Genomic DNA, 19,325 nt, shown 5'->3' with positions numbered 1-19,325 from the left:
AAATAAACAATAAAATCAAGTGCCAGATTTCCCCCAATTACTTCTCAAAGTCAACACAATTAAACACATTCATAACAAGCCAAGTTTAAAATTAACTTTCTTGTTACAGAGACTCTGAGGCAGTGCAATCTTTTGCTGGACACTGCTTTAAACCCCAAATCAAAAGTTCATCCGTTACCAGATTAAAAGGAAAATTTAAATTGAGATTTAAAAAAAAAAAACCCATGGTTTACACAGATATGTTATATTATCCCTTTAGGAATGTTTTGTTTTAATTATAAAAATGTAAAAAGAAAAGTCCATGTTTGAATTAGAGATCCCATAGTTCAAATGTCCAAGCAAAGAGGTTTCTATTAAGCTAGCATGACATATCTTATACTTACATCATTATAATAACCTGCATCAGGCTGAATTGCCCGCATATCTCTCTGGTCTCTTTGCCATATTCTATTCTGTTAAAAATAAATTAATCAATCAATCAATATATTGTCTAATTATACTCAATCTGAAACATAAGTAAATATTTACAAAATGCAAGCTGTCGTTAAATGGGGAAAAAAGAAGACTAAAACTTTTTCATTATGTTCTAAAACAGATAATAGTGGGTATCTTAAGAGATTTCCCCTCTTATCACACTGACACTGCTTAGAATTTCCCTCCTTTCTTTACTCATATTATGCCCAACCAATCATCCAAGATGCTGCTGACCCCAACACATTCTCACTGACCATACCTTAGCAAAAGGAAAAAGGTCAAGGGGTCGACAGACGTTCCCAATTCCTTCAAAATCCTCAGCACAAAACAATTCCTCTTATCTTGGTGTTGGTTTTCTTAATTCCTCCCAAACTTTCCTAGGCTAGTTTTCCAACTGAAACACCTGAAAAAGCCTAAATCTGTCTTTACCTCTGAATGAATATTTTTGCTATGTGCCTGCAACATACTAATTATGCCCAATATGCATATAGGTCTTTTAACAACTTGTCTCAGGTAATGAAAAGCAGACAAATTTTCTTCACAGGAGGCAGAGCAGACCAAAACCTGATTAACGTGGAGTTAGCAATGAAAAAAGCAAATCACAGAGGCTTAAGACAAGAAAGGTTAAGGCAAGTAAATAAAGAAGTCAAAGGGGAGATAAGCCAAGCTGACACAGGTTTAGGCAGACCCCTACTCCGCCTTTATTTGCCATGTCAGAGTTGGTTTCACCCTGTAAGACTGTAGTAGGTGCTCAACCCTCCAAGTAAATAGAGCCCTTTTCCCTGAGGGGTTTGGAGAGTCGTGTTCTGATGCCAGTGTCTTGGACATGCAAGTCACTATTCTGAACACATGTTCTAATACAAATATTCTTATGTTGGTAGTCTCTTAACATTTCATATACACTGTGGGTTTAACAAGTGTTTTAAAGTTGGCCTAGTTGGACAAAAGTACCCTCTTCTGAAATACAGTGTGAACCTTTAGAACAAAACCTATTTTTAAGTTGGAGTCTAATAATTTTTGAGATTATTCATGCATGCAAAGAGTAAAACAAAAGTACTCTTTTTTTATTGAGGTGATTGGCCTCATTTGAAATTCTACTTCATCCTACTAATTCAAAAAACACAGGTATACTTATTACCCTGCATTATAAAAACTTTCTTCTTTTTAAGAAACCAAAGTTTGGTCATCTGAAGTACATTAACTGTACTTACCTCCAAATACTTAATTACAGATGGATTATAGTCTATGGTTTTTCGGTTTACTGCTTTTCTCATTCGTTTTCCATCAAAGGTAAGCTGTTGCATTGCTTGCTGCTGTGCAAAATCAGGTCGCTTATAAAATAGCTGTCGAGGTGCCTGGTGTTGGAACCTTGGCATATGGAAAAAACGAGGAGGAGAACCAATTTCTGTAGCCATGGTGATGTTTTCCTTCTAGGACACTAGGGTAAGGAAAAAGTACTGTCACTACAAATATATCAGCACTATAACACTGCCTGAAAATATTTTTAAATGAACATTTTTTTACACTTCTCTTCCTTTTCCTAATATGCACCATTTTTAGCTTTTAGTCAACCTATTTCCAAAATGAACTATTAAATTTAATGGCAGAGACCAGTTACACATTTGAAAAAGGTCAATTCACAGAATAAATGCGAATAAGTATTTGCTGTAAAATTTAGCCTGATGGAAGGAAAAATCACTGTTTATAACAGCTTGGGCAATTGTGTTGTGCACGTGTGGGGTGGGTAAATTGTGGAGGGTAAGGAAGGTAAAATCACTGAGAACTGTTCACATTTTTAAAATGAAGTTTTCATTAGATGTTTGATAGTAAAACACATCATTTTAAGTTTATCGTAAGACCCCCATTTTATACAAGAGTCACTAAAAAATTTTAAAACCTGACATTTTGTCCTTTTAAATTTCCTAGGATTAGTGTAAAAAGTGGAATAAACTATCTTACTTCATATGAATGCTAAAAGTATGTATATCTAATTTCAGGCTCAAAGTAACTACCACAGAAACTTATTTCTCAATATGTGGATTTACATATTTATAAGGCAATATTAAGCTAACATCTGAAAAAAAAAATGTTAAGAGCTTACAGCTTTTCAACTTTAGTGTTCTCCAATTAAACTTACATTCCAATAATACAAATATGCATGATTTAAAACCACATTTTCAAGCATATTTTAAAACTCAGACCATGAAAAAAAAAATCAGACCATGAAAAAACACATAAAGGGTGTTATAACCATTTTGGTAATTTTGTTTGAAAATGAGGAATGATTAGACTCTCCATTATTTTTCTATATTCTTACATTTGCCTTTCTTCATTCAAGACACTAAATAGGGCTTCCCTGGTGGCACAGTGGTTGAGAGTCCGCCTGCCGATGCAGGGAACACGGGTTCGTGCCCCGGTCCGAGAAGATCCCACGTGCCGCGGAGCGGCTAGGCCCGTGAGCCATGGCTGCGGAGCCTGTGTGTCTGGAGCCTGTGCTCCGCAAGGGGAGAGGCCCCAACAGTAAGAGGTCCGCGTACCGCAAAAAAAAAAAAAAAAAAGACACTAAATAAAGGACCTGAAAATAAATCTGTGATTTCCTCTGGATGAAAATATTCTTAGTACTAGCTAATTCACCCTTGTCCCTTTAGTATCTCCTGAAACCATTTAATAATGATAACAGAAAGGAAATGGGGCAGGAGGGGTAGGGGTAGGGGTGGGGGTGGGGGTAGGGGTGGGGGTGGGGGTGGGGAGATAAGTCCTGACTCCCAAGACACCAAAAGTAAACAGTGCAATTAAACGTGCATCTAATACATATTACTCCCACTACTCTGGAGCAATCCCAGAAGACCCCTGACAAATGTTCATCTGTAATGAGATGAGACACATTCTCAGGCTGTGTGTATATTAAATTAGAATGCATTTGCCTCAATAAGGTTGGTGAAGGAATCTGTTTACTCAGCTATCCCATAAATCCAACCAAGTTTCAGCATGCAGATTTCAATTAACGGCTTTAATTCAGATGTCTACTCCAGTAATTCTAAAAGGATGCAGCTTTGAAAAGTATATTTTAAAATTACTATTTTTTTCACTTTATAATCATCAAATTTCTAATTTTATTAGAATAAAATTATCCTAATATTCTAGTTTCTAATATTATTGATATCAAATGAGAATAAAGATTTTTACATGTATCAAAAGAGGCTTAAAAATTATTCAGCCAAAAAAACAAGGGAATGAAGTGCTGACACATGCTACAACATGAATGAATCTCAAAAACACTACCCAAGTGAAAGAAGCCAGACGTAAAAGGTCACATATTGTATGACTTCATTTATACCCAAATCCAGAACAAGCTAATACATAGTGACAGAAAGCATATTAGTGGTTGCCAGGGGCAGGGGAAGGGCAGAATGGGCAATGACTGCTTAATGGGAATGGGGTTTCCTTTGGGGACGATGAAAATATTTGGAACCAGGCAGAGGTGGTGGCTGCACGACACTGTGAATATACTAAGTGGTGCTGAATTACACACTTTAAAATGGTTAAGACAGTGAATTTCATGTTATATGACTTTTACCTCAGTTAAAGAATGGGGGGTTTAAACTGCTGGAAAAACTTTTATATGGAGAGTAGATGAAACATTATCAGAAAGCTGATGGTATTAAAGCTGGGTGACGGGTACCTGGATGTAAAGCACTAACCAAGAGCCAAACCAAGGATCTACTGTACAAATATGAGGAAAATGACTGAAGTCAAATACAAAACAACCAATGTGTTATTACTAACACTCTTGAATAATTCACATGTTAAAGCTAGAAAAAATATTACTCCTTCATTTAAGACCTTTCCATTTACAGATCTGTTGAGCAAAACTTGTTCTGTAAAAAAGGCCTTTAACTTTTCCTTGAATGGTCAAGTACCACTTGTGTTCTAGAAATAAAGGTCCGGCATGGGGACTTACTTCCCTGGTGGCGCGGTCCACATGCCGTGGAGCAACTAAGCCCATGCGCCACAACTACTGAGCTTGTGCCCTAGAGCCCGCAAGCCACAACTACTAAGCCTGAGTGCTGCAACTACGGAAGCCAGCGCGCCTAGAGCCCGTGCTCCGCAACAAGCCTGTGCGCCACAACGAAGAGTAGCGCCCGCTCGCCGCAACTAGAGAAAGCCCACGCACAGCAACAAAGACCCAACACAGCCAAAAAAAAAAAAATTAGAAAGGTCCGGCATGAAGAAAACGAAAAAAAATATTATATTCTAAATCAAAATCCAGCCCTAAAATAAAACAAGAAAAGCTCCTAACAATACAGTAACCAGTCTTCATAAATGCCTTACACACTTCAGCTTCATTTCTGCAAACCACTGTAATCTGCCCAAAGTCAAAACAGAGCCTCTTAGTGGCTGTTATGAGCTCAACTGTGTCCCCCCCAAAATTCGTACACTGAAGTCCTAACTTCCAGTACCTCAGAATGTGACTGCACTTGGAGATAAAGCCCTAACCCTTGTGACTGGCATCCCAATAAGAGAAGGATATTAGGACACAGGCATGCACAGAAGGAAGGCCATGTGAAAACATGGAAGACGAAAGCCATCTACAAGCCAAGAAGAGAGGTCTCAGAAGAAACCAACCCCCTGCTCACACCTTAATCTCAGATTTCTAACTTCCAAAACTGAGAAAATTAATTTCTGTTGTTTAAGCCACACAGTCTGTGGCACTTTGTCATGGCAACCCTAGCAGACTAACACAGAGGCAGAGGCAGAGCAAAATACCTGGACCTCCTGACTCTCCTTCAAATCTTCCTTTGGGTTGCCAAAAGATTTCAGCAATAATGATATAGCAGCTTTCAATGACTGAAATAGCAGAAAACTTGAAATATGAGGTTGAAAAATGAATGACCCAGATAGAAAAACCATCAATCAAATCATTAAAACTATCCTTTTCAGGCTTCACTCAGGACTATACTTCAAGGAACTATATATATAACCAAATACAGAAAAAGAAATAAGAGCTTTATCTTTCATAAAAATAATTACTGTAATTTCTACTCACTGAAGTACTCACACTTGAGCTACACTAACAGAAGAGAACAATTTAAACCAGAAGGCAGGGTTGTCCCCAAAGCATATTCATCTCATATCTGGGGTAGAGCGGGAGGGAGGGAGATAAGAGGGGATGGGGTGGGGAGAAGGGGGCTGTAGGCAACACAGAAACTGAGGCAGAATGAGCATAAGTAATTTGCATATGATTATTAAACACATACTAACAATAGAACCAAATTGCTAAGGAAAAAAAATCACCTGAAACATTGAATTCATCATGTCTTTCTCATACACACAAACCTTCAATGTTTAAAAACATCAGCACAATTTTATCAAATGCCTACTTTTTATTACACCTAGCACAGGGTACAACATATTGTCGTAATTCACTGAATATCACTTCTAAGTTCATAGATTTCATACTTTGTGTTTTTTGGTCCCCATCTCTATTTTTCGCAAATACAAAGACTCCTCTGAAGTCACAAAAGTCTGCAGCATATTCTTAGCCTTCAAGCTTAAAACTACTCTCCAAAATTAGGCAGGTCATACCACTTCTCTGCATCTGTTTTCTCAACCTGGACAACAAGTCTAATGTAGATAACTTCAAAGATCCTTTTTGCTCAAAGATATTATTTTGCATGAAATATATTATTCTTTTAGCCAATGTACTGACTAGTCTGTTGAACAAACTGGAATACCCAGACGCGTTTGTGTATGCAAATCCATACAAGCATTATAATTCTGCTTCTTGTCCCAACTATTACAAAATAACCTTTTATAATCTTAGTCATGTGATACTACCAAGGTTATAAATGAAGATAGGGAAAAAACCACAAATGCTTTTTTTTTTTAACAGCTTTATTGGGATGTAATTTACATACCATAATTTCAACGCTTTCATGTATACAATTCAGTGGTTCTTAGTGTAACCACTAAAAGACTTGTGTAACCATCACAACATCCAATTTTAGATTTCTGTCCCCCCACAAAAAAACCCATTACACATTTACAATGCTTTTTCATTCTCCTCAACCCTCTCAGTCCTAGGCAATCACCAATCTACTTTCTGCCTCTACAGATTTGCTCTTCTGGGCATTTCATATAAATGGGACCATACAATACGTGATCTTTTGTGAGTGGCTGCTTTTACTTTACATAATGCTTTCATGGTTCATCCATGTTGTAACATGGATCAATATTTCATTCCTTTTTATAGCTGAATGCTATTCTATTGTACGGATATTCCACATTTTGTTTATTCATTTAACAGATTGACATTTGAGTTTTTCCCAACTTTTGTTTGTATAAACATGCTTCTGTGAACATTCATGTACAAGCTTTTGTGCAAACATAAGTTTTTATTTCTGTTAGGTATATATTTAGTAGTGGAACTGCTGGGTCATACAGTAACTCTATGTTTAACATTTGGAGGAACTGTCAAGCTGTTCTGCAAAGTGGCCACCCATTTTACATTCCCACCAGCAATGTATGTGGGTTTCAATCTCTTGTCTTTTAGCCTAGCATGTCATCTATGCTGGAAAACGTTTCACATGTAGTTGAGAAGGATGCGTATTTTACTGTTTGGTTGAGTGTTCTGTAGACATTTATTAGGTCTTGATAATTCAGAGTGTTGTCCAAGTCCTCTATATCCTTGTTGATCTTCTACCTAATTGTTCTATCCATTATTGACCGTGGAGTACTGAAGCCTCTACCTAATGTTGTGGAATTATCTATGTCTTCCTTCAATTCTTCGTGTATTTTGCTATTTTCTTCTTCATGTATTTTGGTTTTATCTTATTCAGGACACATATGTTAATACTTTTTGTATCTCCCCTTTTTTATCATAAAATGTCCCTTTTCATATCTAGTAATTTTTTGTTTGTTTTAAAGTCTATTTTTTCTGGTATTAGTATAGCCACTTCAGCATGCTTATGGTTGCTATATGCATGATGTATATTTTTTCATCCTTTTACTTTGTACACATTAGACCTTTGAATCCAAGGAGTGTCTCCTACAGAAAACATTTTTTTAAACCCAGTTTGACAATATATGACTTTTGATTGTATTGTTTAATTCATTACATGTAGTTTTTATTGTTGATATTGTAGGATTTATTTATGTTTAACACTTTACCTTTGGTTTTCTACATGTCTCATGTATTTGTTTTTTGTTATTGTTCCTCCGTTTTCCTTTTTTTTACATATTAATTTTATGATTAATAACATGATTGTCATGTTCTAACAAATAAACAGACAACTTTTATATATGAATTGCCATTACAGCAAATCTCTAGATCACTTTGGGAAGAATTGATATATTTAAAATATTGATAGTCATTATTTACAAAGATATCTTTTTTAACATCTTTATTGGAGTATAATTGCTTTACAATGGTTAGTTTCTGCTTTATAACAAAGTGAATCAGTTATATATATACATATGTTCCCATATCTCTTCCCTCTTGCATCTCCCTGCCTCCCACCCTCCCTATACCACCCCTCTAGGTGGTCACAAAGCACCGAGCTGATCTCCCTGTGCTAATGTGGCTGCTTCCCACTAGCTACCTATTTTACGTTTGGTAGTGTATATATGTCCATGCCACTCTCTCACTTTGTCCCAGCTTACCCTTCCCCCTCCCCATATCCTCAAGTCCATTCCCTAGTAGGTCTGTGTCTTTATTCCCATCTTGCCCCTAGGTGCTTCATGACCTTCTTTTTTTTTCTGAGATTCCATATATACGTGTTAGCATACGATATTTGTTTTTCTCTTTCTGACTTACTTCACTCTGTATGACAGACTCTAGGTCCATCCACCTCACTACAAATAACTCAGTTTCGTTTCTTTTTATGGCTGAGTAATATTCCATTGTATATATGTGCCACATGTTCTTTATCCAGTCATCTGTTGATGGACACTTAGGTTGCTTCCATGTCCTGGCTATTGTAAATAGAGCTGCAATCAACATTTTGGTACATGACTCTTTTTGAATTATGGTTTTCTCAGGGTATATGCCCAGTAGTGGGATTGCTGTGTCGTATGGTAGTTCTATTTTTAGTTTTTTAAGGAACCTCCATACTGTTCTCCATAGTGGCTGTATCAATTTACATTCCCACCAACAGTGCAAGAGGGTTCCCTTTTCTCCACACCCTCTCCAGCATTTATTGTTTGTAGATTTTTTGATGATGGCCATTCTGACCAGTGAACCACAAATGCTTTTCTTAAAGAAAAGTCATTACAAGTTTCACATTGTAGAATTGTGCTAAACAATAACTCATTTTATTGAACCTAACTTCTAATTAAAGTAATAAAAGCTCTATACTAGTAGTAACACTAGCTCAAAAATCAGAGCAACAATAGCAGAATGAACAGAAAGAGATTTATGAGATGTAAGACTTAAATTGAAAATTATATAGCAAAAGTTATTAATAATGAGCAGGCACCACCAAATTCACTGAGGCAGTTACTAGTTACTAGCTATGAATACATACTTAGCAACTGTTGAATTTGTTGAAAAAACCCTGTGACATGGGGAAGCATAACAAGAAATGTAATTCATTTCAAGAAGTAATCAATGAGCACTAACTACTTGACAGGCTAAAGACAGAGACACACATAAAGTCTGTCCTCAAGACTGACAGTTCATCAGAACAGAAGAGCTCATCAAGAAAGCAATGTGAGAATACTACTATATTGAGAATCTACTATGCTTGTTTACCAGGAACTATTCATAAGCAATAGGGATATAACACAGGATGCTTACTGCACAATTCAGCCTCAAGAAGTTTAAATTCAGGGTGGGGTGGGGGAAGGTTGGAGGAAAAGACAGAAGAAAGAAACAAAAATAAGTAACATTCATTCATTCAGCACACCACATCCTGAATAATCTTTTCCCCAACCAAACGTAATCCAAAATAATCTTCCCCAAGCAAACATTTCTGACTCCATGAGAAAAATTTTACCATCACAGCCAATCTGCAACTAAAACACAGGCGGAAATGTGTACAGTTGACTCTTGAACAATGTGGGGTTAACCTGAGTATAACTTACAGTCAGCCCTCCATATCCACGGTTCTTCGCAACTTCAGATTCAACCAACAAATGGACCATGCAGTACTGTAGTATTTACTATTGAAAACTATCTGTGTCTAAGTGGACCTGCACAGATCAAACCCACATTGGTCAAGGGTCAAATGTATTTTTTATTGGAAAATAACATTGCTAAACCTTAACTAACTCGACAAATTCAATCCAAAATGAATTTACTAAATGCTTCACACAATTGAATAAAAATATCTTTACAATTCAGGAGGGTAGATCTGAAAAGAAACCTCCATGGCCTGAAAGTTCATCAATTGCTCTGAAGTAATGTTTTTCCTTTAAACCAGAAGTCATATCCTATTGGTGGTTCCTAAAATCAATGTGGCTGACAACTAGTATTACTTTAATAATTTAAAAAATAGAACAGACAAGATTGAACCACAAATTTTAAAGGAAAGAACTGCTTCTGTAAAACTTGTTTTGGTTGTACATGTGTGTACACTAGGTCACAATGTAAAAAAGTATTTCCTTCCTGTTAATTTGTCAAAAGTGAAAGCAGGGCTTCCCTGGTGGCGCAGTGGTTGAGAGTCCGCCTGCCGACGCAGGGGACATGGGTTTGTGCCCCGGTCTGGGAAGACACGGAGCGGCTGGGCCCGTGAGCCATGGCCGCTGAGCCTGCGCATCCGGAGCCTGTGCTCCGCAATGGGCGGGGGGGGGGGTGGCCACAACAGTGAGAGGCCCGCATTCCGCCAAAAAAAAAAAAAAGGGGGGAAAGCAAATGGTTTAATGTTAACAAACCGTTCAGTGAAGACCACAGTTTCTTAGTTATGCTATCTTCTGCTTATGATGACTTAATTTCTGCTGCCACTGAGAATCCATAGCCAAATAAGTTCAAATACAGCATCTGTCTAGTGTGGGTACAGTGCCTGGCTACAGTAGCTATGGCACCAGAATCTGGTTGAACTATGAAATATAACAATTCTTACCGTGTCAACCACTAATCAGAGCTTTCTGATCAGCACATGAAAGCTTGTTTCCCCAAACTGAGAGGAAAGAATTCTAACCGAAAGCAAATAGTTAGGATAGCAAATACAATTACTGAAGGGCTTTTAAAAGTAACAAAAGATTTTAAGATCACCACCCTCATTAACACAAACCTGGTCCCCTAGGTCAGAACCTCAGCCTGGGAACCTCTACTGAAGATTATCACCAGACCATTAGGTCCTGAGATGGAGAATCTACCCTAAAAGAGATCTGATACCTAATCTGCCATAGAACTTTGAGGGGATCTACACGAGTGGTAAAGAAAAAGGCCAATAACACAGTGATCAATACGTTCTCTCTTCAATGTCCAATCACTGATAAATATGAATCCTGAACAAATCAGGAGACATTATGTTGAGACCATTCCATCTTTTTTTTTTTTTTTTTTTTTTTTTTGCGGTATGCAGGCCTCTCACTGTTGTGGCCTCTCCCGTTGCGGGAGCACACGCTCCGGACGCGCAGGCTCAGCAGCCATGGCTCAGTGGCCATGGCTTACGGGCCCAGCTGCTCCGCGGCATGTGGGATCTTCCCGGACCAGGACACGAACCCGTGTCCCCTACATCGGCAGGCGGACTCTCTACCACTGCGCCACCAGGGTAGCCCTCCATCTTTTAAAGAATAAACAAGAAGGCAACTGTTTAAATAAGTAGTTTTTAAAAGTTCACAATTCTGTATCTTGCTGATGACTAAATCTGACATTAAAGATCAACTTTACTTAACTCTCAGTGTAGGAGTTTTCCAACTTTTATTGCTTTCAGCCTCAGATTTACCTGCATAATTCTTTGTAACTTGGGGTAAGCAGCTTTGGTTGTATACTTAGGTACAAGGGTACTGAAACATTTTAGTGGCTACTGCACTCGACCAGTTTAATATACATGTTACCTGATACTGTATTTGGGCTTTTACATTCAGTTTTCTGTGCCATTTCAAAAGCTAACTTTAATATTTAATGTACATATGACCACAAATCTGACTATCTACTCAACTGGAAAGTAACAACTCAATATTTCAAAAGTGTGATTCTGGGATAAGGGACCTGTACCATCAACGGTTTTCAATGGAGATAAAGTCAGTGGTTATTGGATATGTTTATTTCCCCTTGTCATTAGCATAGAAAGAGGATTTTCCATTCTTAAACTTTTCAAACTGCATTGCAATTTATCAACTGTCTAAACCAATAAAAACTGGACAAACCAATTCTCACTGGATTAGCGAACTACCTTTGTAAAAGTAAACAGAAACCATGCCCCATTTTCTAGATAAGGTAAGTAATCATAAAGTGACCTCCTAAATTAAAGATAAGGAATTCAAAGATTCAAGTGTGAGTTGAAGTCAGCAGTTCCTAAGGCCAGACTTTAAGGATCTCATCTTCATTCTGATTTAATAGTATGGGATATGAACTGGGCAGCAGAGTTTTAAAAGCTCCCAGGTGATACTTTAGTGTGGCAAAATTTGGGAACCACTGGACAAAGTAACTTGGATAGCTTACTTCTGAAAGTTTCTTTTTTTTTTTAGCTGCACCCTGCAGCTTGTGAGATCTTAGTTCCCCAACCAGGGATCGAACCCCGGCCACAGCAGTGAAAGCGCCAAGTCCTAACCACTGGACCACCAGGGAATTCAATGAAACAGTTTCTTTATAGCAGCAAATTCTTAAAACTTTTTATTTCAGGACCGCTTTACTCTTTTTTGTTGTTGTTGTTTTGTGGTACGCGGGTCTCTCACTGTTGTGGTCTCTCCCGTTGCGGAGCACAGGCTCCGGACGCGCAGGCCCAGCGGCCATGGCTCACGGGCCCAGCCGCTCCACGGCATGTGGGATCTTCTCGGACCAGGGCATGAACCCGTGTCCCCTGCATCGGCAGGCGGACTCTTAACCACTGCGCCACCAGGGAAGCCCTACTCTTAAAAATTGAGGATTTCCCCCCAATTTTTGTTAATTGTTGTATTTATATCCATAGATACTTGCCATATTAGAAATTAAAACAGAAAAATCCAAAGTATTTATTAATTTAATTTACAATAATGATAAACCTATTATAATAACTATTTTCTTTTCACCAGAAACAACTAATGAGAGACTGGCATTGTTTTTTACATTTTTGCAAATCTCCTTAATGTCTAGCTTAACTGAAAACAGCTGGATTCTCATGTCTGCTTCTGCATTCAATCTGCTGCAATATGTTATTATTTAGGTTAGAGTACATGAAAAATATCTGGACCCACAGAGATATACATTTGGAAAAAGGAAGATTTTTATTTTAATAGCCTTCTCAGAAAACTATGGGTATTCTTTGATATTCCAACAAAACTTGACAAGTGATAGTTTATTAAATATTAACTGTAATGCAGCCTCTGAAATCACATCAATAAGCTTTCTGTACTCTATTATATTAAAATACACTGGTTTATCTTGCACTTTGGAACTTTAAACCATGCATGGTTTTTCAACACCATGCACTCGTCACTTGGAAAACACTGGTTCCACAAAATCAGGCATTTCATCTGTCCCACTTCTTACAAAACATGTAATAATCATTTTTATTAAAATCAGCATTGATCTCATCATAAAAACTATTAACTACTGGGAAACTCAACCTCACAGACACAAGTTTTCCAAAACTCTAATTCTTGCTTGAAAACTCAATTTTTATCACTGGCAACAAATACTAAGTTTCTTTCCTTGAAGCAACAGTCTACTTACATTCATCTTCAAGAAAAATATTTAACATATACTCAAGAAGTCTGAATGCCATAGCTTGTCATTCTTTTCATTTAAATTTATTTAATATTTTTATATACTTTAAAAAATTACAGTTGATTTACAATATTGTGTTAACTTCTGCTGTACAGCAAAGTGATTCAGTTACACATATGTATACATTTTTTTGTATATTCTTTTCCATTATGGTTTATCACAAGATATTGAATCTAGTTCTCTGCGCTATACTGTAGGACCTCGTTGTTTATCAACTTTACATGTAATGGTTTGCATCTACTAACCCCAAACTCCCACTCCATCTCTCCCCCTCCCCTCCTCCCCCTCTGGCAACCACAAGTCTGTTCTCTATGTCTGTGAATCTGTTTCTGTTTCACAGATAAGTTCATTTGTGTCATATTTTAGATTCCACATACGATAACATACGGTATTTGTCTTTCTCCTTCTGACTTACTTTACTTAATATGATAATCCCTAGGTCCATCCATGTTGCTGCAAATGGCATTATTTCATTCTTTTTTATGGCTGAGTAGCATTCCACTGTATATATGTACCACATCATCTTTATCCATTCATCTGTCGATGGACATTTAGGTTGCTTCCATGTCTTGGCTATTGTGAATAGTGCTGCTATGAACATAAGGGTACATGTACCTTTTGAATTATAATTTTAACTGGATATATGCCAAGGAGTGGGATTGATGGATCATATGGCAACTCTATTTTTAGTTTTTTGAGGAACCTCCATACCATTTTCCATAGTGGCTGCACCAATTTACATTCCCACCAATGGTGTAGAAGGGTTCCCTTTTCTCCACACTCTCCAGCATTTGTTATTTGTAGACTTTTTAATGATGGCCATTCTGACCAGTGTGAGGTGATACCTCATGGTAGTTTTGATTTGCATTTCTCTAATAATTAGCAATTTTGAGCATCTTTTCATGTGCCTGTTGGCCGTCTATATGCCTTCTTTGGAGAAATGTCTATTTAAGTTTTCTGCCCATTTTTCGATTGGGTTTTTGTTGTTGAGTTGTATGAGCTGTTTGTATATTTTGGAAATTAATCCCTTGTCGGTCACATAGTTTACAAATATTTTCTCCCATTCCACAGGTTGTCTTTTTGTTTTGTATTGTTTCCTTTGCTGTGCAAAAGCTTGTAAGTTTGATTAGGTCACATTTGTTTATTTTGCTTTTATTTCTATAGCCTTGGGTGACTGACCTAAGAACACTGATACAATTTATGTCGAAGAATGTTTTGCCTATGTTCTCTTTTAGGAGTTTACGGTGCCATGTCTTATACTTAAGGCTTTAAGCCATTTTGAATTTATTTTTGTGTATGGTGTGAGGGTGTGTTCTAACTTTATTGATTTACATGCAGCTGTCTGACTTTCCCAACACCACTTGCTGTAGAGATTATCTTTCTCCCATTGTATGTACTTGCCTCTTCTGATGAAAATTAGTTGACCTTAGTTGTGTGGGTTTGTTTCTGAGTGGTCTTTTCTGTTTCATTGATCCAGATATCTGTTTTTGTGCCAATACCATGCTGTTTTGATTGCTTTAGCTTTGTAGTAGTCTCTGAAGTCTGGGAGGGTTATCCCTCCTGCTTTGTTCTTTTTCCTCAGGATTGCTTTGGCAATTCTGGGTCTTTTATGGTTCCATATAAACTTTAGGATTATTTGTTCTAGTTCTGTGAAAATGTAATGGGTAATTTGATTGGGATCACATTGAATCTGTAGATTGCTTTGGGCAGTATGGCCATTTTAACAATATTAATTCTTCCAATCCAAGAGCATGGGATACCTTTCCATTTCTTTGAATCATCTTCAATTTCCTTTATTAGTTTTATAGTCCTCAGCATATAAGTCGTTCACCTCCTTGGGCAGGTTTATTCCTATACACTTTTATCTTTTAAAGCAGTTCTAGGTCCACAGCAAAAGAGAGCAGAAGGCACAGAGTTCCTGCGCACAGTACCCCTCCCTCACAACATTCAGCATCAGACTGAAAGTTAAAATCAGTGTACCAATATTAACACATCACTATCACCCAAAGCCTAAAGTTTATATAAGGGTTCACTCTCGGTGTTGTACATCCTATGGGTTTTGAAAAATGTATTCAGATTGACTTCTTTCACACAGCAGTATGTATTTAAAGTCCCTCCAGGTCTTTTCCACAATAGCTTAGCTCATTTCTTTTTAGCACTGACTAACATTCCATTGTCTGGATGTACCACTCTTTGTTTATCCACTCACCTATAAAGTATATCTTGGTTACCTAAGTTTTGGCAATTAGTAATGAAGTTACTATAAACATTCACATGCAAGCTTTTTCTATGAATTTACTTTCAACTAATTTGGTTAAACACCAACAAGTGCGATTACTGGATCCTCTGGTAAGAGTATACTTCATTTTGGGACTTCCCTGGTGGTCCAGTGGTTAAGACTCCACACTTCCAGTAGGGGACCTGGGTTCGATCCCTGGTCGGGGAACTAGATCCCACATGCCGCAACTAAGACCCAGCACAGCCAAATAAATAATTTTTTTTTAAGTATACTTCATTTTGTAAAAAACTAACAAACCGTCCAAAGTGGCTGCACCATTTTGCATTTCCACCAGCAATGAATGAGACTCTGTGTTGCTCCACAGCCTCACCAGCATTTGGTGATGTCAGTGTTTTGGATTTTAGACATTCTAACAGGTGTGCAGTGGTATCTCGTCGTTTTAATTTGCAATTCCCTAATGATGTATGATGCTAGGCATCTTTCCATATTCTTATTTGTCACCTGTATATCTTCTTTGGAGAGGTGTCCAGATCTTTTGCCCGTTTTTTAAACTGAGTTCTACATTTTCTTACTGTTAAGTTTTAAGAGTTCTCTGCATATATTGGGTAACAGTCTTTTATCAGACATGTCTTCTGCAAATATCTTCTCTCAGTCTGTGGCTTATCTTCTCATACTCTTGATTAATTTATTTTTAAAGTTACATGCAAGGGACTTCCCTGGTGGTTCAGTAGTTAAGAATCTGCCTGCCAATGCAGGGGACACAGGTTTGAGCCCTGCTCCAGGAAGACCCCACATGCCACGGAACAACTAAGCCCGTGTGCCACAACGACTGAAGCCCATGCTCTAGAGCCAGCATGCCAAACTACTGAAGGCTGAGCGCCTAGAGCCCATGCTCCACAACAAGAGAAACCACCGAAGTGAGAAGCCCACACACAACAAAGAGTAGCCCCCGCTCGCCGCAACTAGAGAAAGCCCACGCACAGCAACGAAGACCCAATGCAGCCAAAAATAAATTTATTTTAAAAATAAAATAAATAAAATATACCTGTAAAAAAAAAGCTACATGCAGCAAAATTCACTTTTTGGTATACCTTTCTAAGTTTTAACAAATGCATAGAACCATGGAACAATCAAGATGTAGAACAGTTCCACCACCCCCATATATTCCTTCACACTGGCCCGCTGTTACAGATCTCCTACCACTACTCCTAGCCGCCAGCAACCATAGGTCTGTTTCCTATCCCTGTAATTGTGTGTGGGTTTTTTTTGGCCGCTAGGTGCGGCATGCAGGATCTAACCTGTGACCCCTGCAGTGGAAGCATGGAGTCGTAACCACTGGACCACCAGGGAAGTCCCCTCATCACTGTAGTTTCTGTCTTTTACAGAATGTCATATAAATAGAATCATACATTGTGTATAGACTTTTAAGTCTGGCATTTTCTATTCAGCATAATACTTTTGAGATTCGCCAACGCTATTGCAAATTCCTTTTTTTACTGTTGAATTCTATGGACATACCACAACTGCTTAACCATTTACCAATTCAGGAACATTTGGATTTTTTGCAGTGCTTGGCAATTTGAACAGAATTGCTATAAACATTCACACGTACTTTTTGTGTGACCTAAGTTTTCATTTTTCATGGGTAAATATCTAGGATTGAAACTGCTGGGTCATGTTAAGTTTATGTTTAACTTTATGGAAAGCAGCCAAACTGTTTCCCAAAGTGGCTGTACCATTTTGCATTCCCAACAGCAATGCATAAAAGTTCCAGTTGCTCTACATCCTCACTTATACTTGGTATAGTCTACTAGGGGGAGGACATGGTTGTTTGTTTTGCTTTTTAGTCATTCTAATAGTAGAGAAGTAGTATCTTGTTGAGGTTTAGTTTGCATTTCCCTAGTGACTAATGATGTAGAAGCCTTTTCAGATATTTGTCACACATGTATCTTTACCAGCAAAAGCTTCTTTTCAAATCTTTTGCCTATTTTTAAATTGGATTTTAGTTTTTTGGGCCACGCCACACTGCTTGCGGGATCTTAGTTCCCTGACCAGGGATTGAACCGAAGCCCTTGGCATTGAGAGGGTGAAGCCCTAATCACTGGACTGCCAGGGAATTCCCTCCGGTTATTTTCTTACTGTTGAGTTCTGAGAGTTCTTTCCATAATCTACACACAAAATCTTTATCAGATATGTGATTTGAGAATATTTTCTCTGAGTCTGTCACTTCTTTTCATTCTCTTCACCATTTCTTTCAGAGTAGAAGTTTTTCGTCTTAATGCAATCAAACTTATCAACTGATTTCGTACTTTCGATTACATCTAAGAAGTCTCTATCTAAGCCAAGCCTACAAAGATTTTCTCCTGTCTTCTCCTCTGTCAATTTTATTGTTTTACATTTTCCAATTGTACTGTAAACAATTATAAAAAAGACTCATCTTTTTTCTCCTGAATTGTCTTTCACATTTTGTGGGGGGTCTACCTCAATATCTTGATTACTGTAACTGTAAAGAATATCTTGAAATCAGCCAGATCTCATATCAGATTCTCCAACTATGTTCTTTATCAAGTGTTTCAGCAATCTGTGCTCCTTTGCCATTCTATGATTTTTTAAAGCAGCTTATCATTGATTACCTACAAAAAATGCTCCTGGGATTCTGATCTGGTGAATCAATTTGAGCAGAAATTACACCCTAATGTTTAGTCTTCAAAACCACAAAAAGGTAAACTCTCTACAATTCCTTGGGCCTTCCTTAATTTCTTTAATCAGTTTTGTAGTTTTCGGCTCACAGATCCTGTACACATTTTGCTAGACTTATATCTATTTTTTGGTGCTTTTTAAATGGTACCATTTTTTACATATTTTCATTGCTGCAATTCCAATTAATTGTATTTCCATACTGAAATACAATAATTGTATACACTGTCTATATAACCTGAAATCTTGCTAAACTCACTTATTAGTTCTAGAAGCTTTCCTGTAGATTTCTTGGGGTTTTCTGCACAATCATGTCATCTGCGAATAGGGGCAATTTTATTTCTTCCTTTCTGTTCTAAAAGCCCTTTGTATTTCTCTTTCTTGCCTTATTGCACTGTTCTTAATTTCAGGGGGAAAAGCACTGTCTTCCACTATTAAGTATTCACTATTAAATATGACATTAGCTATAGACTTTTATAGATGCCCTTCATGAGTGAAAGAAAATCCCCTCCATTCCTAGTTTGTAAGAATTTTTAGCATGAAAGTATGAAGAATTGTATCAAACGCTTATTCTCTATCTACAAAGACTAGTATATTAATATGGTAGATTACCCCAACTGATTTTCAAATGTTGAACAGCCTTTCATTTCCAAAATAAACCGCATTTATTGTGACATATTATATCCATTTTATAATTAGCTGTATTTGATACAGTCACTAACATTTTGTAACTCTTCCATCCATGTTCGTGAGGAGTATTGGTATAGTTTTATTTTCTTGTATATCTTTATCTGGTTTTGTATCAAGCCTCATATAGTGAGTTGAGAAGTGTTTCTTCTAATATCTCCTGGAAGAGACTCTATAGAACTTGCATTATTTCCTCTTTTTTTTTTGGCTACGCAGCATGTGGGATCTTAGTTCCCTGACCAGGGATCAAACCCATGCCCCCTGCAGTGGAAGCACGGAGTCTTAACCACCGGACCGCCAGGGAACTCCCATGTATTATTTCCTCCTTACGTGTTTGGTAAACGTCACCTGTGAAAC

The 19,325-nt window shown here is 37.5% G+C and overlaps 1 protein-coding gene across 6 annotated transcripts in view; it reads right to left on the bottom strand.

Annotated features, from left to right (window-relative positions):
• The window catches only part of WDR33 (WD repeat domain 33), a 103,444-nt gene that overhangs the window by 59,553 nt on the left and 24,566 nt on the right, over positions 1 to 19,325 (bottom strand). For all 6 annotated transcript variants that reach the window (XM_082841840.1, XM_082841835.1, XM_082841836.1 and 3 more), the window contains exons 2-3: positions 1,686 to 1,912; positions 384 to 452 (exon numbers count right to left, since the gene is read on the bottom strand). In XM_082841840.1, the coding sequence (XP_082697966.1) occupies positions 384 to 452; positions 1,686 to 1,889 (273 nt within the window). In that variant the 5' untranslated portion in view covers positions 1,890 to 1,912. The remainder of the gene's footprint in view (positions 1 to 383; positions 453 to 1,685; positions 1,913 to 19,325) is intronic.

This window comes from Leucopleurus acutus, assembly GCF_964270905.1.
Source record: "Leucopleurus acutus genome assembly, chromosome: 6".
Classification (NCBI taxonomy): domain Eukaryota; kingdom Metazoa; phylum Chordata; class Mammalia; order Artiodactyla; family Delphinidae; genus Leucopleurus; species Leucopleurus acutus.
The sequence above is the reverse complement of the archived record's forward strand: the minus strand, read 5'-3'. Positions and strand labels throughout refer to the sequence as shown.